Below are 24,998 nucleotides of genomic sequence, written 5' to 3'. Positions count from 1 at the left end.
TGGGAAATTTCCATTTTTCCAAGCAGCAGCTCTTCCCTGCCATTCAGTATCTCCACCAACTCCTGTAGAACAGAGCCTGGAGTTGCTGAATTGCCATTTTCCTCCCTCAAGGTGAGTTTGGACCGGGTCAGTGCAGCTGAATTCTGGGTTTAGCTCATCCCTGGACTTCCTGCCTCCAATCCCACAGCTGGAATCTCTTCTGTGATCCTGTACTGAAACTAAACCGAATTCCAGGCCAGGCTGGAGCACCCTGGGATGGGGGGATGTCCCTGCCCATGGAATGAGGAGGTTTTTAAGATGCTGCCATCCCAAACCCTTCTGGGATTTGATCCCAGTTCCATTCCAACCCCACTCGGGCTGTAATTCTTCCCCAGCTCCACAGGATGCCACTGTTCCTCTCCTGGACCTGCCCAGAATAAACCACCAGGAATAAAACACCCACAGACTGCAAAATCCCATTTACAGCAAAATAAACCCTCAATCTGTCCTGCCTTGAGCCCCTCCCAGCACGAGAGCATCCCTGGGCCCTGCTGGGAGGAAATGAGCACCAAAATTTGGGAAGGAACCTCCTCAGTTTGTGTCACAGCAGGGCTGGCAGCTTTGGTAAAACAGAGCTCAATCTCTCCTCAGGTAAAATCCACCATCACATTTATTTGCCTCGGTAATTCCAACCTCCATTTTGGCTACTTAGAGGGGAAAAAAATCCTATTTTAAGGGAATTTTCACCAGAATAGCACCTGATTTAGCAAAACACTTTAAAATACAATTTACCTCAAAGTCTGATGAACTCCCTCCTTATCACATCCCCTGCAGCTGTAACTTTCTATTTTCTCTACTGAAAGTAAAAGAAAAAAACCAGCCAAATGAGCAGAAACTTTGTTAAAAATATTTATTTAAAAAAATACAATTGTTTTGCATGTCTGGTTGCACATAACTATTAACATATGATTGACTTGAATAATTTGCTACAATGCTTTTTTTAAAGCCAGCTTGCATTATACAAAGCAAAATCCCTCTGTCAGTTCTTACATAAAATAGTTTTCTTTAACTATTCCCACCCCATTAAAAAAAAAAAAAATTGCAATACATTGATTTTTTTATTTTTATTTTGTTGTAATTTTTTTTTTTTTTTTTTGCACAAAAATCGAAGCAATAGAAAAAAGTCACCTGATTTCTCAGGAAAGACCTTCGTGATGTTTGAATAACAATTCCCAAAGAGCCACTGCCAAAGCAGCGTTTGTCACTTTGAAGTGTCAGGACAGCACAAAGGAAATTCTGCATCCTAAAAAACTTTGCCTCCCAATTGTATTCAAACCTGAAATGTGCTCAAACAACTCCATCCCTGCCCTAATGCAGTTGCTCATACTTTGAATTTTCAGGATGATTTTACACGCTGAAGGTCTTCCTAAATGTTATCTCAGAAGGTTAAATAAAAGCAAAATTTAGTAACACTGAACAATTACTGAAAACTTTGGCTATTTATGTACTTGCATTACATACCAGCTTTTTTTGTTTGTTTGTTTGTTTTTTTTTAAACACAATGGCATTAAGATACTCTAATAAGGTATTTAAAAATAAAAAGTTAGACTGAGAAGCAATTCTGTCCCAGGCAGGGTCACCTAGCTGGAACGAGGGGTGACTTTTACAGTTGTCTTGTCCAGAAAAGTCTCCAGTGTAGGAAGTTTCAGACACTCACTACAACATAACTTTGCCTCTTGAATTTGTACTATATATATATATTTTTATATATATATATTTATAGAGAAAAGAAAAATGCAACTCTGTTCTGGAAAGAGCCACTGGAAACGTTCCCCCTCCTGCTCCTTTCAGGGGAGTTTTCCCCACTGATTGTTCTGAAAATCCCAGCAAGGTCGAAGTGGGAAAGGTAAAACTCCAGCCCAGAGTTCCAGAGGGAGGGATCTGCTCCCAGCTCCCCAAAAAAAAAGAACTGCCAAGAACCCAGCTCAGCCTGAAAATTCCAAAGGAATCCAAAATTCCAGCAAGGAACCCACCCCAAAATCACCTTCCCGAGCCAGATGTGCACTCCAGGAATGAACAGGACAGCACACAGCTGGATGGGGGTGCTGGAGTGGCTAAAAATGGATTTAAAATTGATTTAAATCCCTCCAAGACACACAAAAACCCCTGCCCAGCCCAGGGGAGCTGGAGCAGCTGCTGCTGGATGTGTGCTGATTCCCAGGATTCTGGCCTCCCAGAATTCCTGCTGGAGAAGGATGATGAATTCCAGCTGCCCTGATCTCCTTTTAGAGGACATGACCACTGTGTTTCCCTAGAATTTTTCCCTTTTTTTCCACCCCCTCTCCTGGCTTTTTTATTCCAAATCAACTTCTCAGCTCTAAAAAACAGAGGGGAAGAAGCATTAAATGTGCTACTGTACCCATCACAAAGCACTGTGACGTACATAAGGCCATCTGGTAACACTGCAACAGGCTACAAAACAGGTTGGAAAAGGGAATTTTTAGGATCTTTTTCAAAGCTACAAAGAATAAAATCTCAACCCTGTTCACAGAGAATGAAACGTTTCAAAAGTATATTTTATACATAGGAAAAAAAAAACCTCTGTGCAACTGAACAACAGCACAACAACGACAGAGAATTAAAAAAAAAAAAAAGTCAACACAATTCTAGTCTCAAAGCTTGGAGGGGTTAGGACATGCTAGGGAAAAATCAAAATAAACCAACCCCAAAACACATCCCAAGGAGCTGAGAGCAAAGCCAGGGGTTGGAATATTGGAGCCCCCCACCCCAGCACACAGCACAGCCCAGGAATCATGCACAGGCCACCCCCAGAGCCTCCCTGTGTTCCAAAAAACACAGAAAAATCACCCCCAAAGGAAAGAAAAGAGGAAAAAAAAAATCAAAATAAACAAGAGCTTCCAGTTATTGGTACAGCACTGCTGAAATGGGCTCTGGAATCAGCTCCAGCCTCTCCTCGCTGCCTCCACTCGGATCCCTGATTTCCAAAGGGTCAGGATTCTCCTGTTCCACCCCTGCTTTGAGATGAAATCCTCCTGCAGCACAACCTCAGCAGAGACATCTCTGAAATCAAGCCCAAACTTTTGTTCCATGCACACAAAACTACTCAAAAACACATTTAAGACACTTTTTTTTTTTTCTTTTTCAGATGTGGCAATCAACAACATCAAAAAAATAAAACCTTTGGCAACTCACGAGTGCACGCTGGGGCAGGATTGGTTTAGGAGTGCTAAAAGAGAAGGAAAAAAACCCCAAAAAATCCTCCCAAGGGAGTGCAAAATATTTCAAAGTGGCGACTGCAGAGTGCAGAATCTGCTCAGAGGGAGGATGGGGATATTTATATGGATTTTTGGGAACACATCCTGCCAGGCATGAGCCACGTGTGCTTCAGGCAGACTTAAACACTGAGGAATCTAAAAAAAAAATTTACAATTTTTCAGCTCTGAGCATGCTTCTCATCATTGCCTGGAAGAGCTCCACAAGCAAAATCTGCTGCTTTCTTTGGGAGGTGGAAACAAAATTCATTTTTTGCCAGTTTTAGGGTGGTTTTGTTCCAAAATAATTTATAGGAAGCAGACATTTTGCTGGTCCAACAGCAAAAATCTTGGAATATCCAGGGATAAACAGGGCCCTGCCCACCTGTGGTCAGACAGAAAAACAACCTGCAGGGAACACATTCTCCTGATTTTCCTGCTTGTTCCTGGCATAAAGGCAGGAATAAAATCCCTCAGTTCAGGATTTACTGACACCAAACCCAAAATTTCCCCTTTCTGCTCCGAGCCCTTCAGGGAATCCCCACAGGAAGGGGCAGCACTGCCCTGGTGCCTCCTCTGCTTTGTCCTCCTGACTAAAATCAGCCTTGGAGGAAGATTTGGTTCCATTCCCAAGGGTTTCTCTCTGGCCAGAGCCACCTCTCCCCTCCCTTGCTCCCAGTGGAATTCTGTGCCCCAAAAATGCCTCAGGAATGAGCAGGACAGCACTGGCACACAGCTGGATGGCATGGGGGTGCTGCAGTGGCTAAAAAATTGATTTAAATTGATTTAAATCCCTCCAAGACACACACACAAAAAAAACCCAAAAAACCTGCCCAGCCCAGGGAAGTTGGAGCAGCTGCCAAAATCACCTTCCCAAACCAGATGTGCACTCCAGGAGTGAACAGCACACAGCTGGATGGGGGTGCTGCAGTGGCTAAAAATGGATTTTAAATTGATTTAAATCCCTCCAAGACACAAAAAGCTGCCCAGCCCAGGGGAGCTGGGGCTGCTGCTGGATGTGTGCTGATTCCCAGGATTCTGGCCTCCCAGAATTCCTGCTGGAGAAGGATTCACCCCCAGATGAATTCCAGCTGCCCTGACCTCACACAGGACTGCTGTGTTTCCCTGGAATTTTCTCCCTTTTTTGATTTTTTTTTTTTTTTTTTTACCCCTAGTTTTATTATTCCAAACCAACTTCTCAGCTCTAAAACCAGAGGGGAACAAGCATTCCCCAAGGCAAAGGGACACAAAACTGTCCCTGCATTTGATCCCAAAATCTTCCTCTGCCAGCTGTGATCCCAGCAGCTCCAGCCTGTCCCACCCCCCTGGATCTGCTCACACTCAGCAGCCACTGCTAATTGCTGCTTAATTAACTCCAAATCAAGCCATAAACGCCTCTGTTTAGGCAGCACCAGCCTCCTCAAACATCCTGGAGAGCTCCTGAGGGAATATTCAGGGATTCTGGGCCCCTCTCAGGGGCTGCTTGCAACACCCACTCTGATTTTTAAGACAAAACCACCCCACCACTCAAAGGCCAAAAAGGTCTCTTCTTCTTTTTCTTTTTTTTTTTTTTTTTCCCATTTTTACTCTTCCAGATTCTATTCCTCACAGAGCTGAGGAAGGAAACAAACCAAAATAGTCACCCACAACTCAAAAAGTTGTTAAGTACCTGTGGATTTTAACATCATTCCCTGACCCACTGCTGAGGTTGATTTCCAGAGAGGACAACACCAAGAGAGGCCCTCGGTACAACACTGAGGTGGACTGGAAACAAATCTGCCTTAAAAATGGGAGAGGTTCAACTGCAGAGCACATCAAAAACTGCCAGGAAACAGGAGCAAAAAACCAAAAAAAAAGGTCAATAAATGATAAATGAATAAACCCACGAGAGAGGGGCAGAGCTGCAGGTTGTGATCTGAGCTGGAGGAAAAGCTCCAGGAGGGGAGCAGGGCCCTTCACTCCATCCCAGCTGGAATCTCCAGGGAATCCCACAGGGATGCAGCTCCCCGGGCTGGGGGAAGCTGGGGAAGGGAGATCTGCACCTCAGCAGCTTCACTGCCCTCAGAATGAACATTCAAAACCCCAAATATTCCATTTGTGAGCTAGCTGAGGTTTGAAAATGCATCAGAGGGGGAAATGATCCCAACCAAAGCCCTCCTGTTCTCACACACCACTCCATCATCCCAAAGATTCCACGGATCCTGAAGCCTTGGGATGCTCCAAGTGAAAACAAGGAATTGGCCAACTCCAGGAATTTTTCCCTTCCTGACCTATTGCAAAACAGAGCTCGAATGTGCCAAAATCTGGGCACAGGAATCACATCCCCTGCTGAGGACAGGTCTGCAACAAAGCTCTAAACCTAAAGCTGCTGCTAAAAAAAACCCAGAATTCCTCCATCACCCTCTTTTTACCAGGATCACCTTCCCAGGGAAGACAGAACACCAAGGGTTCCATAACCATGAGCCATTTTTCTGCTTGCAGGGGCTGCTCCCCTGAAAATGCAGGATCCCAAACAGAGCCATGGCCCAGGCAGCAGCAGCAGCTCCCCGTGGAAAAATAAACCAAAAATCCAAGAGATTCCCAGAAGCAAGACACGAGTTCAGCTCCCATGCCCCTAAATCCTACCAGATTTTTGAATCTTAGGGATTTATTCCCATCTCCAGAAGCTGGGGGGGGGGGATGCTGGGTTCTTGTCTGTCTTCTACCAAACTCTTTTGTTCTACCAAAATGCTTTTTCTTCCAAATGCTTTGACCTTCCACAAAACCCAAGCCAGCCAGGAAAGAACTGATGCAAAAAATTACCAAGCATTCCACAAAACCAAGGCTACTCCAGCAACAGGAACCTAAGAAAAAAAGCTTCTGTAATGCTGCATTTTTAATTTTTTTTTTTTAATAAATCACCACGGTACAGAACTAAAACAGAATCTACTCTAACCCCACCTGCCCTAGGCTAAATTAAAAACAAGTTGTGAGGAGCTGCACAAAACTGCTCCTGAAGTGACCTAAAGAACCAGCAGTGACAGAACGGAGCCCCCAGGGAGGCTCTGTCAGGAATGTGATCCAGGAAAAGCTGGCAGCTCCCTGTCACTCAGCGTGCCCCATCAGGCAGCACAAGCACAAGGAAAAATTCCCTTAAGTGACCTGAAAATTGCAGTGGAGAAAAGGCAGCAAAAGCTGCTCCTCTCCCACCTCCTCTCCCTTTATCCATGAGCTTTCCCAGCTGCCTCCTGAGCTTCTCATTCAGATTTTTTTTTTTTTTTTTTTTTCCCTGCCTGCTGGGTTTTACCTGGTGGAAACCTTCCCATCCTGGCTGCACTTCCACAGGAACTCAGCATTCCCAGAGGAAAACCCGGATCTCTGTGGCACAGCAATTTTGGGAAGCTTCTTGGAGAGGAGCAGGAGCCCACAAAGAACATTTTTTTTTTTGGGCTTGACCCTCTGCCCAAAGCCATAAAAGCTCACAAAGAATTAAGTGCACAAATTTTCAACAGCTAAACTTGGCTTTTCTCCACAGGGGAACAAGGGGGAAGGGAAGCAATTAAATTGCAAGTTTTTAGTGCTCATCATTCATGAATTTTCAATTCGAATCCCAGCCTGCAAATGTCAAAAGTCCACGTATTTGGTAGGCATAAAATTGGCCAACCTGAACCAACCAAAGTGCTGCTATTTATACATAGCTCAAGAAATTTCCCAGAGCAGGCTCCAAACATGCAAACCAAACCAAGAAAAAAAAAAATTCCAGATGCCTGCTCTTCATGATCACCTGCAGCTTCGCTTCTGCATTTCAAAAATAAAAATTAAATTAAAACAAAAGGTCAATATTGCACATTTTAAGAGCTGCTGGCGCAGGAACTTCCTCCTGCATCTGCTGATGTCTAAATGTGAAGCATTTTTTGCCTCTGACAGGAGCCAACAGGAAGACAGGTCACTCCATGAGCTCACTCCCTGCTTCTCCACCTGAAAAAGGAATATTTTTTTCTCCCATTTTTCCCCTGGGCAGGTGAACAATGCCCAAAAAAAGCGACTCTGTTCCACCCACCTGTCCCAGGTGTCACGTCAGGAACACACAAAAGTGGTTTTTCTGTATCTCAATGGCAGGATATAGAAAGGGAACATCACTGCAGGAAAAGAAAAGTCCTGGGTGTTGTGGCTTTAAAGGGAATTCCAAGCCTGCAAAAGTGGCAGAAGGAAAAAAAACCTCTGGAAAAGTTTGAGTTCACCACTTATCCATGGACTAGGTGCAGTATTTACAGCAAACACTGTCAGCTCCTCGTGCTGGAGAGGGGAAAAATCTTCCTCTGCTCATGGCAGCTCGGAGGATGCTGAAGGAAAGAGATGTCTCCATCTGTTTTCTGGGAATATTTTATGGGGAAGATCCTCTGAGAGCCCCAGCTCAAACCCAGAAGTTGCTGCCTGACATCAGATGCTCCACATTGGAAGGACACGGACCCACAGCCCAACACACCCAGACCGAGGGGCTGAGAGAGGAGCAGCTCTCATTCTTTTCAGCCCTCAGTTTTCTTACAAGGCCTCCTGAGGTGTAAAAATCCACCTACAAATTCCATCTCACCTCCAAGGGCTCTGGCAAACAATCCTGCATTATTAATCCAGGACACCAAGGAGGTGAAAGCAGATTTACCACGAGCTCGAACCCCGTGGAACCCCTCAGCCTGCTTTGGGGTCAGTGCTCCCTCCAAAAAAATAAATCAACAGCTCCACTGCAAAACCTGGGGTGAGAGCTGGCAAAAGAGGAGCTTTTCCTCGTGGGGAAAAGCAGGAAGCTTTTCCAGAACTGTGGGGAAAAGAGGAGCAACACTAATGCTGGGATGTTGCTGTTCTCACTCACCCTGCTGGGCTCTGGAATTGCAGGTCAGGCAGCAACCTCCCTTAAAAACCCAGGGAAAATCCCCCAAAAAACCCAGGGAAAATCCCCCAAAACCCAGGGAAAATCCCCCAAAACGGCAGGGAAAACCCTCCCATGCTGCTGATCCAGCAGGGAGCTGCCAGGCTCTGGCACAAGAAATGTTTGGACTCCAGCATTCAAACTCTGTGAGAAGTGAAAGGAGCTCATCCCAACCGCTCACGGGATGGGAAGGAGGGCAGGGAAGCATCCAAAATCCAGCCCCACCTCTTCTCCCAGGGGCTCCACGGAATTGTCCTGGACATAAACTTGAAATAAATCCTTGGAAAAAAAAAAATTTTTCTCCCTGCAAAAGGAAAAAAAAAAAATAAAAGAGACAACAGGCAGCAGAAAAGCCCTGGCTGCTTTTGTTGCCGTACAAGTTCTGGTGCCCCCGGGGCAGAGCTGACAGCACACACCCCATTCCCAAACTTTTCCTGGAATGCCAGCTTCCATCAGGATTCAGGGCTCTCCTTGCTGAGCACAGGAAGCAGAAGAACAGAGGGGTTTGTTTGTTGTTTTCCAAGAGTCACAGAGAAAAGCCTCCTCTGGTGCTGTCTGCTGCAGTCAGTGCAGACTCAGTTGCTGCAACATCACCCAAAATTCCTTTTGGACACGGGGGAAAAACCTTCCAAACCGAGGAGGAGAAGAGACTGGAGCTGCAGCTCCTATTAAGGCGTTTGCATATACATTCCCAACCTGGGTTCTTCCAAAAAAAGGGGGAATTTTTGCAAAAAAAAGGCTGCTTTTTTTTTTTTTTTTTTTTTTTTGATTTGGGAATGGCAACGACTACGAGTGTCGAGAACCTCTGTGGAATTACAAACTGCTCGTTTTTAAAAAAAAGGTGGTTGAAGGGAAGTGTCCCATCTTTGCCTTGCTGGCCAGGGTGTCCTTTTGCAGGAATTCCATGTGCTATGTCTTCTGGAGATCCGGGGAAAAGGGGCCGGGGGTGGAGGGTCCATCCAGTCCAGAGAGCGTAAATGGGCCGTGACTGTTCAGCACTGATGGGAACTAAGAGATAAAACAAGAATCATCAAAAAACCCACTGCTCCTCCAGTGTCTGTGCACAAAAAAAAAACCAACAAACCCAAATGCAACAACAAAACAAAGAAAAACCAGCTCAGATTTCAAGGATGCTCCTGGCTTCTCACTTTTAATTTATTTTTTAACACCAAGCGGTGTCACAGTGACCCCTGAGCTGAGCACTGCCCCATATCCTCATTAAAACGTGACTTTAATGCAGGTTGTGAGGAAAACAGGGTGTAAATTGCCCCTCAGTTAATGATCAGCTGTTTCCAGGCTGAAATATCCGGTGCCATTTCAGCCCTCCTTGTTTATTCCCTATCCTCGTGGCACAGATGAGGAACTTCCTTCATCTCCATGGAGATGACAGATCCCAGCCCAGAAGATTTCATTAAGTTCTTTCATTTCAACGGAATGGAATGAAAATTTAATCAAAATTGGTTCAAATCTACCCTTTGCCTCAGCAAATTCAGGCAGCAAATGTGGTAATTCCAGTGCCAGGGTGGAAGTGTGAGGGAAAAACATGAGAATTACAAATAAAGGAGTTTTTTTTTTCTTAAATATAGTGGATTTTTTCCTATATAGTAAAAAAAAAAAACCCTGCCTTGGACACTTCCAGGGATCCAGGAGCAGCCACAGCTTCTCTGGGCAACTGTGGCAGCCTCACAGGGAGGAATTTTATGGATTTCTTCCATAAAAAAATCATCAAAAACTGTGCCACACATCATCACAGAGATCACACACACACTCTTTCTCCTCATTAGTTGTGAGATTAATTAATATTTCTCATCAGGAATGATTGGAACAACCAATAGAGTGGAAAATCTCAAAATTCAGGAAAATCCCAACCAAAAAAATAAAAAAAAAAAAAAGAGTTACGGGGAGGAAATTTTTACAGGAAGAACAGACCTAAAAAAGAAAAGTAATCTCTCTCTAAAGCAGTCTGTGCTGCAGTGAATTTCACCCATCCCTGAAACACCAACATTTACAATATCCTGAGTAAAAAAAACTGAAATTAACGCTCTCAAAAAGGGTAGGAAGCAACAACTCCTGTTTTATTTCTGCTGCAAATATTGGGAATAACTGATCCCTGCAGGTGTGCTGGGGAAGGGACTGGAAATCCCTGGAGAAAGGAGCGTGGCACTCACCTGGAAGAGGGTGTTAGCACCTTGCAACCTGGCAGGGCTGAGAGGAGCCACGGGGCTCAGGGTGCTCCAGAAGTGGATGCTGGAGAGCAGAGGGCTGGGAGTCAGCAGGATGGGAGTCTGCAAAGGCAGGGAAACCACCTGTGAGAGCCTTTCCCACGGAATTCCAGCCTTTTCCCACGGAATTCCAGCCCTTCCCGTGGAATCCCAGCAGGGAAATTTCTGCCTTTCCCCTGAAAATCCAGCCCTTCCTGTGGAATTCCAGCCTTTTCCACAGAATTTCAGCCCTTCCCGTGGAATTCCAGCCTTTCCCACAGAATTCCAGCTTTTTCCCACAGAATTCCAGCCCTTCACGTGGAATCCCAGCAGGGAAATTTCTGCCTTTCCCCTGAAAATCCAGCCTTTCCCACAGAATTCCAGCAGGGAAATTTCATCCTTTCTCCTGCAAATCCAGCCCTTCCCATGGAATTCCAGCCTTTCCCATGGAATTCCAGCCTTTCCCATGGAATTCCAGCCCTTCCCATGGAATTCCAGCCTTTCCCCTGGAACCCCAGCAGGGAAATTTCTGCCTTTCCCCTGAAAATCCAGCCTTTCCCATGAAATTCCAGCCTTTCCCACAGAATTTCAGCCCTTCCCGTGGAATTCCAGCCTTTCCCACAGAATTCCAGCTTTTTCCCACGGAATTCCAGCCCTTCCCCTGGAACCCCAGCAGGGAAATTTCTGCCTTTCCCCTGAAAATCCAGCCTTTCCCATGAAATTCCAGCCTTTCCCACAGAATTTCAGCCCTTCCCGTGGAATTCCAGCCTTTCCCATGGAAATCCAGCCCTTCCCATGGAATTCCAGCCTTTCCCATGGATTTCCAGCCTTTCCCACGGAATTCCAGCAGGGAAATTCCAGCCTTTCCCACGGAACTCCAGCCTTTTCCCACAGAATTCCAGCCTTTCCCATGGAATCACAGCCTTTCCCCTGCAAATCCAGCCTTTCCCATGGAATTCCAGCCTTTCCCATGGAATCACAGCCTTTCCCCTGCAAATCCAGCCCTTCCCATGGAATTCCAGCCTCTCCCACATAATCCCATCAGGGAAATTTCAGCCTTTCTCCTCCAAATCCAGCCTTTCCCATGGAAATCCAGCCCTTTCCATGGAAATCCAGCCTTTCCCATGGAATTCCAGCCCTTCCCATGGAAATCCAGCCTTTCCCACAGAATTTCAGCCCTTCCCGTGGAATCCCAGCCCTTCCCATGGAAATCCAGCCTTTCCCGTAGAATTCCAGCCTCTCCCACAGAAATCCAGTAGGGAAATTCCAGCCTTCCCCATGGAATTCCAGCTTTCCCCCTGAAATTCCAGCCTTTCCCCATGGAATTCCAGCCCTTCCCCATGGAATCCCAGCAGGGAAATTTCAGCCTTCCCCCTGGAATTCCAGCCTTACTCACAGAATTCCACCAGGGAAATTCCAGCCCTTCCCATGGAATTCCAGCCTGTCCCGTGGAATTCCAACAGGGAAATTCCATCCTTTCCCCTGGAATTCCAGCCACAACACCCCCTCAGCTGCCAGGAACTCCCATTCCCTCCTTCCTCCTGCTCCTGCTCCTCCCTGCCAGCCCCATCCAGCTCTCCCTCCCTCCCCTGGCTGAGCAATCCAACCCTTCCTTCCCCAAATCCTGCTGGAAGCCCCAGCAGAGCAGCTCCTCCAATCCAGCACTTTGGAAAAGTGGGATTCTGGATTTAAAAAGGAAAAAAAATAAAATAAAAACCAGTGGGCACAGGCCTGCTCCTGGTGCCACTGACAATGCCAGCAACAACAAAAGGAGTTTCCATCCAGCTCCTGAATATCCCAGGTTCACCAGCCAAGCTCTTCCCAGGGTGCCAAAAGAACAACTCCACTTGGATTTTGGTTTTTCCCTTTTCCCCCCTCTTCAGCCATTTCAGTTTTCAACCAGCAGCTCCCCCACGGTTTCATTCTAATTCCAATTTATTGCAGGGGAGAGATTGCAGAGATACAGAATGATTTAACAGCCCTGCTGGATTCACTTCTCTTCCAAGTTTTCCATGAGACATGAAAGCTCTCCTTTCCCACACAAAGATAACAACCAAATTAAGCAGCTGCTCTTATTGCTGCTCGCTCACAAGACTTTGGCTTTAACTAAATGCTACTAACTGAGTAAAAAAAAGCTCAGCAGACACCTCTGTGGGGCTGCTTTTGAAGGATTTTCAGGCTCAGCTGAAGGATTTAGGGGCAGGGTTTAGGAATAATGAAGGATTTTCAGGCCCAGCTGAAGGGTTTAGGGGCAGGGTTTAGGAATAATTCACTGTCCCCCCGGCAAGGTTTACAAAATCCTGCTGGAGCTGGTTTGGGTTTTGCCTCCACATGCCAGCCCTGTGTGCATGCCCAGCACGTGGGCACACTTTGGGGTGAGTTAACACCAAACTTGTGTTTGATTAAAAAAAAAAAAAAACAAAAAAAAACCACAAAAACCAACCAGGGAGTGACATCCTGAGTTTCAAATCTCCGCCTACAATGAACTATTCATTTTCCACTTGCTGTTTTCGAGCATAACATCATCACTATTGTTAGTTTAAAAAAAAAGAAAAAAAAAAAAAGAAAAGCAAGCAGGAAGGGAATTGAAGGGAATTTGGTCACCTGAGAGAAAAGTGCTGGAGTAAGAGAAGCAGTTGGGAGAGAAGGACTCAGGATGCCCAGAGGACTCGGATCGCTGCCTGTGATGACCAGGGTGGGAGCCAACTCCAGCCCTTTGGGTTTTTTCGACCTGGAGAGGTGATTGGCAAATTCCTTCTCCAGCCCAGCTGAATCCTGCTGCTCTTTGGGCTCTGGGGATTGGTGCTGGAGGCTCTGGGCCTGCTCCAGCTGCTGGGAAGCCACAGATTCGATGTCCGTGTCAATGTCCAGGTCGGGGTTGGAGCTCAGGGGCGGCGAGGGGGGCGTGGAGGGCACCTGGAGGGTGGGAGAAACTGAGGACATGGGGGGGGGTCGGGGTGAAGCTGGTGCTCAAGTTTGGCAAAGGTGCTGGGGGAGCTTCGGGGACGGTCAGCTTGGGCAGGACGAGCGTCTCCAGGGTCTGCAGAGTCTCCTCGGAGCCCAGGGGAAGCGAGGAGGACACGGTGGGGGTGGCAGGAACCGTGGAGGTGACAGCCACTGCCGAAGCGGTGGAGACCAGGGGGGCAGAGGGAGGCTTTTTGGAGGGCATGGTGACAAACTTGATGACAGAGGGGGTGGGGTCCTGAGGTTTCTTCTCCGTCAGCTTCTCGGCCGGGTTCTCGATCTTGATGGACCTGAAGAGCTTCACGCTGGAGGAGTTGAGGGAGTTGAGGGTGAAGGAGGAGTACAGGCCTGAGTGGATGTAGTCGTTGCGGCTGGAGGACTTGGCACAGGACTGGGATTTCTCCTTCCCACAGCTTTCCACGTCCTTGGGGGCGCTGGTCACCTCCCCAAAGCCGGGCATTTCGGGGTCCCCCTCGATCCGGCCCACCACGAGGGGATCCATGTTCAGGATCTCTGGGTACGACACGAATTTGTACACAAACTTCTTCCCATTCACCTTCTTAATGATATTCTGGAGGGAAGAAAACAAAGTATATTTAGGCCTTTCTTCAGATTAATTTTCTTCCTACAAACACTGCCTAAAATAGGCAGAGGAATTAAAGTCTGTAATCTTTCAGCCAAAAAAAAAAAAAAAGAAAAAAGATTGTTTCTTCTTTTCCTGTTTTAAAAACACCCTGCATGTTCCAGTTCTGCTCCCCGAGCTGGCAGACAAAACACTGCAACAGGTGAGCTTAACCTGACATGAAACTTACTAAAAACAGCCTAAAAACTGCCAAGAAATCCTGTTTAACATCAAAAAATGCCCATTAGCCCCATCAAGGATCACTCAGCTGGGTACACTACTGGTAATTTAAGAGAAAAACTTGCTAAAGGGTTTCTCCAGGACTGCAGAATTGAGAGTTTGCACTTCAAATCAAACCACCTTTATTCTTAACAAGATGATAATAAAGGAAAATAAGCAGCTGAACTCGTCAGCAGAATGCAGGCTCATCAGTTATTTCAATACCACAGAAGAGCATCTGTCAAACTTGTTTTGCTCCTCAGCGAAATGCCACACACACTTTGGACTTGGAATTATCCTTATTTATCATTCCCTGATTGTTGCTGAGATCTCTCAGTACCGAGGCAGATTTGTGGCACCCAGTGATGAACACCAGCACCCTCCCACCTGCTCCAGGCTGAGGCTCCTCAGAAACTGGGGGTTATTTTTATCTGCTCCACTCACACACCAGCAGTCGTGGGCTAAAGGGAAACAAAGGTGAGACTCGAAGATGTTGGATAAACAAAAGCTTCTTACTCTGCTGGGCTGAAAACAGTGGTCAAACTGAAGGTGACATTCTGAATACACAGAGAAAATAAAAATGCTTCGGGCTGAAAGATGTTTCTTTTGGAAGAAATAAAGGTAAAGAGAAAGCTGCAAAGAGATCTGAAGGTGGTGCAATATTCGCGTGCTCCATCATCATCCTCTCCCGGTGCTTTAGCTGGATTTTAACCCTTGCAAGGGTGTGTATTTTTGGAAGGGGGATTAGGAGCCAAAGGCACATTTGTATTGGCAAAGACACCGAGCCAACACTTTGCACCAAGACACCAGTGAGGAGGAAACAGCGCAGCAATGAACGGGATTTAAAAAACCAACCCAACACCTTTAAACAAAGCAGCCCAACCTCCTTCAACCTGGCAGAGACACAGCAGTGCCACCCCTCCCCTGGAGGAGGAGGAGGAAACAAAGCTCCTCAGCTCAGAGGGATAAGGATTGGAGCAGGATTTCCAGCCCACCTTCACGTAGTAGTAGCGCAGCGCCCGGCTGAGTTTATCATAGTTCATGCTGGGCTTGTTCTTGCGGATCCCCCAGAGCCTGGCCACCTCCTCTGCCTGCAGCAGCTTGAATTCCCCGTCGTTGGAGGTCCAGCAGATGATGTTCTTGTTCTGGGGCTCTTGGAGCAGCTGGAGGAGGAACTGCCACAGGGTGATGGCACTGTCCATAGCAGAGAGCTGCAATTCACAAAGGCAGGTTAAGCCCGGAGCATTTCCCTACAAGAGGAGGGGGAATTGAGCAGGGATTGTTATTTCCAAAGCCAGCAAGAGTAAAAAAATTATTAGTCACCAGTCGTGAAAGATGTTCCCTGCAGAACTGAGGGGCTGAGTGCCAACTCTGGCGTCTCCTCCCACATGTCAGTACTTTTCACATGGGTTATATTTAGCCTCATTTAACTAAATCAGGTCACTTTGGGTAAGTTGCAGTGAGTCACTAGCCCCAAAAAAAATGTTTCCAAGTTGTTCCATGTTCACCCACTCCGGCTTGTGCCGCTTTGTGAGAAAGAGCTCAGGTACACCCAGGTAGGGATCAAACCACCCCCTCACCTCCTCCTTTCCTGCTCCCAGCTCGGAGGGAACACAGCACAGCCAGGAACTGCAAAGCTCCAGGAAGATGCCAGGGCCAAAACAATTCCATTTCCCCTCAGTTTTCATCCCAGCCTCTGAATCACCCCAATCTCCCTTCAAATCTTTCTTTTCCAGGTATCACCCCTGTTTTTTTTTTTAATGAGAGTCAACACAAAACTAAATTAAAATTATTCCAAAAACTGCCTTTGCTCGGCTCTCCATTCCTGCCATGTCTAACCCACATCAATGATTTAGGCTGGGACTTTCTAGGACTGATATTTGCCAGTTGATTCCTGCTCTAAAGTTGTTGATGCATAAATTTATCAAGGACAGACCAGGCAGATAACATTTCACCTCGACCATTTCTGACTACACCAAAGAGTATTTCCACAAATATTTTTAAGCAGAACACTCATCATTCTGGATAAGATACAGTGTGAATTAAACCAGGCAAAATATTAATTCAGCACCTCCTATAGATTCTTAGTCCAGAACTGTTTAATTACCACAGCTTAAATTTCTTCCTGTGAAATAAAAACAGAATTAAAAACACTCTGGGATAGTGAAGAACACTGGATATACATAACCACTCTATTTTTCCCCCTAAGTAAAGGAGGTCTAGGGGCTCCATCTGGGTGAGTTTGATATTCAAACACTAATCCCAAGCTCCAAAGCAAAGGCACCAAGCCCAGCCTCAGGGAGCAGGAGCCAGGCTGGTGTTGGTTGATGTGTCTGTACACAGGGCTCAGCCTGAGATCCAGCCCGCCCTGCCAGCTCATCTTTGCTCCCAAAGCCTTTTATTCCAATCTCATTAGTGCCCAGCACTTCTCCAGCCCTATATAAGGAAGGGAAGTGTGTCCAGGGGAGAGGCTGAGCGCTCAGGGAGCCCTGGGACAGGATTCGAGCTGACAGTGCACACAGGGAAAACGAGGTGCCCCGGGGCATGGCACCTTCCTGGGCACAGCCCGTGCCATTTCAGCCCTTGTGCAGAATCCCTGCCTCATGGCACACGGGCTGATGTGACATTGATCCAGGCAGGTAAATTGCTGCAATTAGGTGGAACAATCTCCAAGTGAAGGACACCCACACCCCCTCGTTAGGCTGGCCCGAGGTGCTTTCCCTGTTAATTACTGCACACCTACAGCTCCCTGCTTGCCCAAATTAATTGCTCGGCACTCGAAGAAACTGGAGGCTGTGCTTCCAGACTCTTCCCACACTGCTCTGTGCTGTGCCAGCTGGTCCATACAGGATTTAGGGACCCTGCAGACACCTTAAAACCCTTCCAGGACCGCCTGGTGTTGCCATTTGCCCCCAACATCCCAGACTGGGAACGCCGGGGCTGTGCCTCGTTATCCACAGGGATGATGCAGCCACACGTGGTGGCGTGGAGAGCACGAGGACTTGGTTCTGCCAGCCAGCAGAGCTGTCAGGAGCACTGAGATGTGCTAAGAGAGAGCAGGCAAACGAAGCCGAGTGATTATTCCCACGCTGCGTTTATCTCCAGCACTCTGGGAGCACTGCACCAAACTGATGCAACGTGGAAATCAGATTAGCAACAGGATTTCACAGTGGCAAAGGCTTTTTTTTTTTTTTTTCCCCTCATCCCTCCTGCTAAAAATCCTCGCAGCTTTCATCCCAGAATTGAACTGGTGCTACTTCACGAGGCTGCTTCCCTTGAGGAAGTTCCACCTTGCTGTTAATTCCCAAGACAAGTGTTGCTGCCCAGGTCACAGCTGGTCTGGAATCCAGCTGGAGATGCACAGAGCACCACGAAGTTCTGTGAAACAGCACACAGAGAGTGGCCAAAATGATGGAAAATACTAGATATTAAAAAACAAACAGGGAAAAAAAAAACCCAAAAACACTTTCCCAGAGATGAGCTAAGTCGTTCTGAGGAGCGTTTACCAAAGTTTAAGAGTTCACGCTGCTCAAATCCTGCATTTTCCAGCTGGAAGGATCCTCAGCCAGGGGCAGAGTTACAGACTGTGCTGGAGTGCAATTTTGATCAAGTTCCTCCTGATGTTTCTGGCATTTGCAGCTTCAGGCATGTCACGATTCTGTCCATCACTCAGAGGACACATGGCACATCCCCAGCTTGGAAAAGTCTTGTCTAAGAAACGTTAAAAGGGTGGAGAGGCCTCACTGATTCCCTGGCTGTCACAGAACAGCAGCAGAGAGGATTCTGGAATTGTTCATGGATGGGTTTTACTGCATAAAACAGAATGAATATTCCTCTTTCTTAAATATTCACTGCATTCATCTCCAGGGAATGGTGGAGATCCCGCAGTGGAACCTCACAGAAGCTTCAAAGAAATGGGGAATGAGGAGTTTTATCCAAAGGGAAGGCCAGAAAACAACCTTGGGCAAAGCAATGGGATCACAGGTGGATTTTGCCCCTTCAGAATCCAGAGGAGAGAGCTGTTAGCTGGGAAAGTCCAATGTGTATCAGGATGTTGTGTCTCATTTAACTTTAGTACCAAAGCAGAAAAACACATTAAAAAACCCTCTTGTTTCTCCAGGAAAAAGCAGAATATAAAAAAATCCATCACACAAGATGTAAAATCAAAACCAGCACAGGTGAGCTGAGCACCACCAAATGTGGGGAGAAGGTTTTTCCTTCTCCAGCACGCAGGGCAGGAGGCAGCTGCTGCCTTTCCTGAGCCTTTCCCTTGGCACCAACAGGGATGAAAAGTGGCTCAAGACCCCCCTGCCCCACATGACTGAGGGTGAAATGTTCTCTCAGTTTGCAAACAGCATTTCAACTTCTCAAATTTCCTCAAAAGGCCCCACTCTCCTCCTCTCACAGCTCTCCAGCAGCACAAAAACCCTCCTAAGCCCAACTGCTGTTCCTCCAGGATGAGCACACCAATAATTACAAACACACCGCTGCACAACATCCTTGGCTGAAGGCTCTTTTCCCTCCTAAAAAGAGAAAGGAAAAGCGAAAAGGGAATGAGCCTGAGAGCCTTTCCCTTCCTGCACCATGTGAGCAGGAGGAAAAAATAGTTGCTAGAGGCAGAGGGCAGCTCAGCTTTGTAATGAGGGAGCTAAAATAGAGCACTATTATTGTCTTGAGATCTTCTCCGACGCCTACGGGTGACCCTGGGAGTTCAGCAGGAGCTGCCAGGGTTTGGCACAGAGCTCCCAAAAAACCTGAGCCTCTCCTGCTGCTGCAGCTCTGCTGGAGGCCCGGCCTTTGCAGGAGTTTCTCCAGAAAAGCCAGGATTTGGGATTTGTCTCTCGCCCTCTGTGGGATTACAGGGCCTGGAGGCTCGGCTTTTCCTGGGAATGGGAGGGTGCAATCACAGAGGAGTTTAGGAAGTGGCACAATAAATCCAAATATTCACCCTCTGTGCTCCCTCTGCACGCCCTGGGAAGGGAGTTAAGGCAGGATTAGGGGGGTTTAGGCCTGTCCTAACCCCCTCCTTCGAGGTCTTCTGGCAGATTTCCTGTGCTTTGACTCAGCGCCAAATAATCCCCAATAATCTTTCACCTCCATTTGTTGCAGCAGCCTCTGGTAAAGCATCTGCAGCCTGATGACTTCTGCAGATGGGCTGAATAAAAAGCCTTGTCGGGCCCCCCAGACAGGAAGAAAGGCCCAGAGGAAAGGAAGGACATCCCAGGCACACAGCAAAACCATCCCCAGCACGGCTGAGCTGGCACGGTGACAGCTGTCCCCAGTGTCACAGCGAGGGGCCAGCCCCAAAAAAGGGCCTTGGGAGCAGAGGCAACGCAGGGAGACACAGAAACAGCTCCGAAATAAAAACTGGAATAAAGGCAGCAACAGGTCTGGGGAAGCTCGTGGTGCAGGTGAGCAAATCAAGGCTTCAATTCTAGGAAAATCCAGGAAATTCCAGAAAAATCTAGGAAATCCCAGGAAAATTCAGGAAATTTGAGGGAATTCCAGGAGAGCAGAGCTTGCTGTGATTGCAGCACACTTCCCAAAGCCATTGGCAGGGATTTTTAACACGGTGTGCGAGCAGGAGGAATTCTGCAGGCAATAATTCCTGCTCTGTTGTGCTGTGGACACAGGGCCTTGGTGGCTGCTCCAGGAAAACAAACAGAGTTGGGTGAAGGAGAATTTTGGAGGTCACAGGCCCAAGGCCACAGTGAAAACCTCAAAACCTCAGCAGGATTTCCTCCCCCCTCCCCTTCTTTGTTCAATTAAAGAAATGAATAAATAAATGGCTGCCCCGTGCCTTTTATTGTAGTGACACGGCTGATGAAGTGTCCAATTAAAATATCAAAATAAATCCAGCTTCACCAGCAATATCCCATTCCTAATAATAATAATATCCCTTTCCTAAAAGCTTTTCCAGCTCCCAGGGCTGTGACTCACCTGAACCAGTACTTTTAGGATTTTATCAATTTGAATTAAGTTTAGAAAGAGCCTGCTGTCAAAAAAAAAAAAAAAACAAAACAAAAAATCCACAAATCTACTGTCCAAAATTCCATACCCTGACCTGGTGGGAAGCACAGCAGGGATTTGAGTCCTTTTCCAGAGCACACTCAGGTGAAATGCCAGGTAAAAGCCTCTTAAATGTGTAAAATAAAGGAATTAAACAAAGAATTCCAACTACAGATGCAGAATTCTACACTCCCTCAAAAAATTCTAACCCCTGGAAGCTTTCCAAGTAATACTCCAATCAAACCATCTCTAATAAACAACAAAAATCAAGGAAAAAATGAGGAAAAAGCACCCCAAACTCCAAGAAATTCTTGTTTTCCCCTTGCCTCTGGCATTCCCTGCACCGTTGTTCCCAGTCCAGGCAGGAAAATCAGATTATTGTGAAGGAGAAGCCGTGGTTATCAAGGCAGGAAGTTCCTTGGAAGGAAATGCTGAAGGATGTCCTCATGATAAGAGCTGCTCCAGAGTTTTCATTGCCTAATTCCACTCCAAGCCTCTTTTTTTTTTTTTTTAAACTCAAAACAAATGTTGCAATAAATTTTGTCTCCCCGGCTCAAAAACTGAGCGCCCCTTGAGACAAAATTAAGGTGTTTTATCAAATATTTGGGGGGTTAGGAACCAACTGTTTCAGCTTCTAAACCCTGAGAAGGAAATATTTCTTTTTCTTTGTATTTCCCAATTTTTCCTCCGTGTTTTCTGGCCTTCCCTGCCTTTCTGAATTAGCCAAGCTCAGGAACAAACCATGAAGGACAACAATGACATCAGGATTTCCACGGGACTCAGGGCTGCAGACTCAGGTTGGCAGCAGATGAGCCAAGCAGCTTTCTGGGGATATTTAAATCCTGACAAAAAAGGGGCCCCCTTTTGTTATCAAATACGGTTTTGATGACCACACCTGACTTTTAATGTTCAACCTGTCGGAAAACAGGGGGAAAAGGGGATTTTAGAGCCCACTTTGTGTAACTCCTGCAGCTGCTGCAACCCCTCTGCTCCATCCCTGCCTCACATCCCACCCCTGATTTATGGACAGACCCAATTTCCCTGATTTTCCACCCTTGGATCAGCATTATTCCTTTCTTAACTCTTTTTTTTTTGTTGTTTAGGATATGAAAGGGAAGGTTTAGGACACACAGAGGGGATGGGAAACTTCAAAACCAAAAGGCCTTTGATGGGTTTGTGACCCTGCTGGGATTGTTCCATAAAAACTCTGATTTCCTGGAAGCTCCTAAGGAGATTACACTCACTTCCTCCTCATCTGGGCCGAGTGTTTACCAACAGCAGATTAAATTGGCTTGCACAGGAACAATCCCTCTGCTGGAAGGAAAATCATCCTCAGTTCAGAGCAGGAATAACCCCCTTCCCCCCCACCAAAAAAAAAAACCCAAAAATCCCAGGTTAAAATTCCTTCTGGATGGTGAAAAGGAAATCGGATTGAAGCTGGAAAAGCTCCCCTGGAACAATGTTTATGGTACACTCAGCCCCGTTGCCATGGCGATGGAACAACTCTTCCCTGCAAACAGGCACAGAGACCCTAAAAATAAACAGCCCAGGCGAAATCCCCGTGTCAGGCAGAGGGATGGGGCAGGTGGGAACGGGGAGAGAGATCCTGATAACAGCCAGAGCCTCCAAAGCAAAGCCCGGCCTTGCTCGGGAGCTGCTCCCTAAAAATCCAGCCAAAATATGAATTCAGCCCTTAAAAACCCAGCACAGCTCTGGAGGTTGTCCAGCCCTGCTGGGGATTTTTGGGGATGGAGAGGAAGGGAGGTGGAATACAGGTATGGGATGTGTGTGTGTGGACGGGAGAACACCAAATAAAAAGCAGGATTTGCAGGATTTGCATACTTTCTCCTCTGCCTCCCCTATTGATGTGGGCAGGAATCCACCCAGCTCAGACAGGGGAGTGCGGGAGGATGAAAAAAAAAAAATAATAGTGGTGAAGAATTAAAAAAAAAAAACCCAACAAAAACCCAGCAGCTCTTAGAGCCAAACAACCAAACCCTGGATCCAAACAACGGCTGGGCTCAGCCTGCAAAGCCCTGCACCCAAAAATCTCCTGCGCCCAAAGATTCCCTGCATCCCACCCAGGAACCCCTGGATCCCAACAGCCAATTTCTGCACCCAAAAATTTCCCGGATCTCACCAAGCAAGCCCTGGACCCGAACAAACCCCAGGACTGCACCGAGCAATCCCTGGATCCAAACAACTCCTAGACCCAAACAAGCAATTCCTGCACCTGGAAAAGGTCCTGCATCCCACCACCCAACCCTGGATCCCAAAATCTGCATCCCACCACCCAACCCTGGATCCCAAAATCTCCGGGATCTCACCACCCAACCCTGGATCCCAAAATCTCCAGGATCCCATCACCCAGCCCTAGATCCCAAAATCTCCGGGATCTCAACCTCTCACTCCAAACAACCCCTGGATCCCAAAAAACCAGTTCCTGGACCCAAAAATCTCCAGGATCCCACCACCCAACCCTGGATCCCAAAATCTCCGGGATCTCAACCTCTCACTCCAAACAACCCCTGGATCCCAAAAAAACAGTTCCTGGACCCAAAAATCTCCAGGATCCCACCAACCAACCTCCGACTCCAAACAACCCCTAGACCCAAAAATCCAATTCCTGGACCCAAAACCCGCCAGCATCCCACCAAGCACCCCCGGGACCGAACCAAGCCGCTCAACCCTGCACCCAAACCGACCGCAGGCTCCCCCCGGCCCGGCTCCGGCCGCTCTCCGTGCCCGGTGCCGGCACCGAGGGGCGGCCGGGGCAGCCCGGGGGCACCGCCCGCACCCCGCAGCCCGGCCCGCCGCTCCCCCCCCGCGGCCCTCCGCCCCCGCTCACCGAGGAGGAGCCCCGCCGGTGCCCGGGTGCCGTCGGGTGCCGGTGCTGGGCGCGGCCCCCCCGCCGTCCCTCATGCCCGGCCCGGCCGCCGGGGCCGCATCCCGGGCGGGCAGCGCGGGGCGGCCGCCTTCGACACGGCCGGGGGCGCGCGCGCGCGGGGACCCTCCGCGGCCGCCGTAGCGCCGCTTCCGCCCACGGGCCCGCGGAGCTCGCGGGAGGCGACCAATCGGAGCGCGGCACCGAGAGGCCGCGGGCCAATGGGAGGGAGCGCTGCGGGCGCGGGGCGGGGCTGGGGGCGGGGCCTGGGGCGCGGGCGGGACGCGCGGTCCCGGTGCCCGGGCCGGGCCATGTGCGCGGGCCCGGGCCCGAACCGGCCTCCAATGGCCCGAACCGCCCCCGAACTGCCCCGAACCAGCCTCGAACGGCCTCGAATGGCCCGAACCGGCCCCGAACCGACCCCGAACCAGCCTCGAACGGCCTCGAATGGCCCGAACCGGCCCCGAACTGCCCCGAACGGGCCCCGAACCGACCCCGAAATGCCCCGAACCGGCCTCGAATGGCCCCGAACCGGCCCCGAACAGTCAAGAACGGGCTCCGAACCGGCCTCGAACGACTCCGAATGGCCCCGAACCGACCCCGAATGGCCCCGAACAGACCCGAACCGGCCCCGAATGCACCCGAATGGCCCCGAAGTGCCCCGAATGGCCGCGAACCGCCCCGAATGGACCCGAACGCACCCGAATGGCCCCGAACCACCCCGAACCGGCCCCGAACGCACCCGAATGGCCCCGAACAGACCCGAACCGGCCCCGAACGCACCCGAATGGCCCCGAACTGGCCCCGAACGCACCCGAATGGCGCCGAACCGGCTCCGAACCGGCCCCGAACGCACCCGAATGGCCCCGAACCGGCTCCGAACCGGCCCCGCCGCGCCCCCAGCTCCCCGCCCGCCGCTCAGGGGGTGTGGGCCGAGCGCGCAGGGTCTGCTCTCCCCGCTCCGGGTGTTGAGGGAGGACGGGGCGCAGCGCGTCAGAACGGTTCAAAAATTAAAAACAAGCCGCTGTATTTTGCCAGGAAATACACGATCCGTGATCCTGAGCACAGAGGGTGCGGGCGAAGGGAACAGGCTTCGCTTTCCCCGCTCCTGCTCTCCCTCTGGAATTGCTTCTCCCAGTTTTTCCCAGTTCTGAGGAAATCCGACGCTAAATTTCTCTTCTCGGCGCTGCTGTGCCGCTCTCGTGTCCGTCCGTGGCACCAGGGACGTGCCAGGAGCCCGGCTGGGTGTTCCCCCGGGCAGGCGGAGGTGCAGCTGGGGCTCTGCACATGTTGGGCATTCCCAGATGTTGGATATTCCCAATGCTGGGCATTCCCAGTGTTGGATATTCCCAATATTGGCCATTCCCAGATGTTGGATATTCCCAATGTTGGATATTCCCAGATGTTGGGAATTCCCATTCCCAGATGTTGGCTATTCCCAATGTTGGGCATTCTCAATACTGGCTATTCCCAATACTGACCACTCCCAGATGTTGGGCATTCCCAATGTTGGCTATTCCCAGATGTTCGGAATTCCCATTCCCAGATGTTGGCTATTCCCAATGTTGGGAATTCCTAAATGTTGGATATTCCCAGTATTGGCTATTCCCAATGCTGGATATTCCCAATGCTGGCCATTCCCAGATGTTGGCTAACCCCAGTATTGGCTATTCCCAATGCTGGCCATTCCCAGATGTTGGCTAACCCCAATATTGGCTATTCCCAATGCTGGCTATTCCTAGTGTTGGCCATTCCCAGATGTTGGGCATTCCCAGATGTTGGATATTCCCAATGTTGGCTGTTCCCAATGTTGGGAATTCCCAAATGTTGGATATTCCCAATACTGGTCATTCCCAATGTTGGCCATTCCCAATATTGACTATTCCCAATACTGGCTATTCCCAATGTTGGGCATTCCCAGATATTGGGAATTCCCATTCCCAGA

At 48.6% G+C, this 24,998-nt stretch overlaps 1 protein-coding gene across 1 annotated transcript; it reads right to left on the bottom strand.

The window, feature by feature from the left end:
- Positions 1-874: 874 nt before the first annotated feature.
- ELK4 (ETS transcription factor ELK4) lies at positions 875-24,050 on the bottom strand. The gene is given in 6 exon segments (XM_053997975.1): positions 875-9,162; positions 10,323-10,439; positions 12,960-13,304; positions 13,306-13,890; positions 15,156-15,371; positions 23,910-24,050. Coding segments are annotated over 5 exon segments (1,353 nt in total). The 5' UTR covers positions 15,363-15,371; positions 23,910-24,050; the 3' UTR covers positions 875-9,063.
- Between the last annotated feature and the right edge of the window lie 948 nt (positions 24,051-24,998).

This window comes from Vidua macroura, chromosome 24 (assembly GCF_024509145.1).
Source record: "Vidua macroura isolate BioBank_ID:100142 chromosome 24, ASM2450914v1, whole genome shotgun sequence".
Lineage (NCBI taxonomy): Eukaryota > Metazoa > Chordata > Aves > Passeriformes > Viduidae > Vidua > Vidua macroura.
Note: the sequence above shows the minus strand (reverse complement) of the source record. Positions and strands in the feature narration are given on the sequence as shown.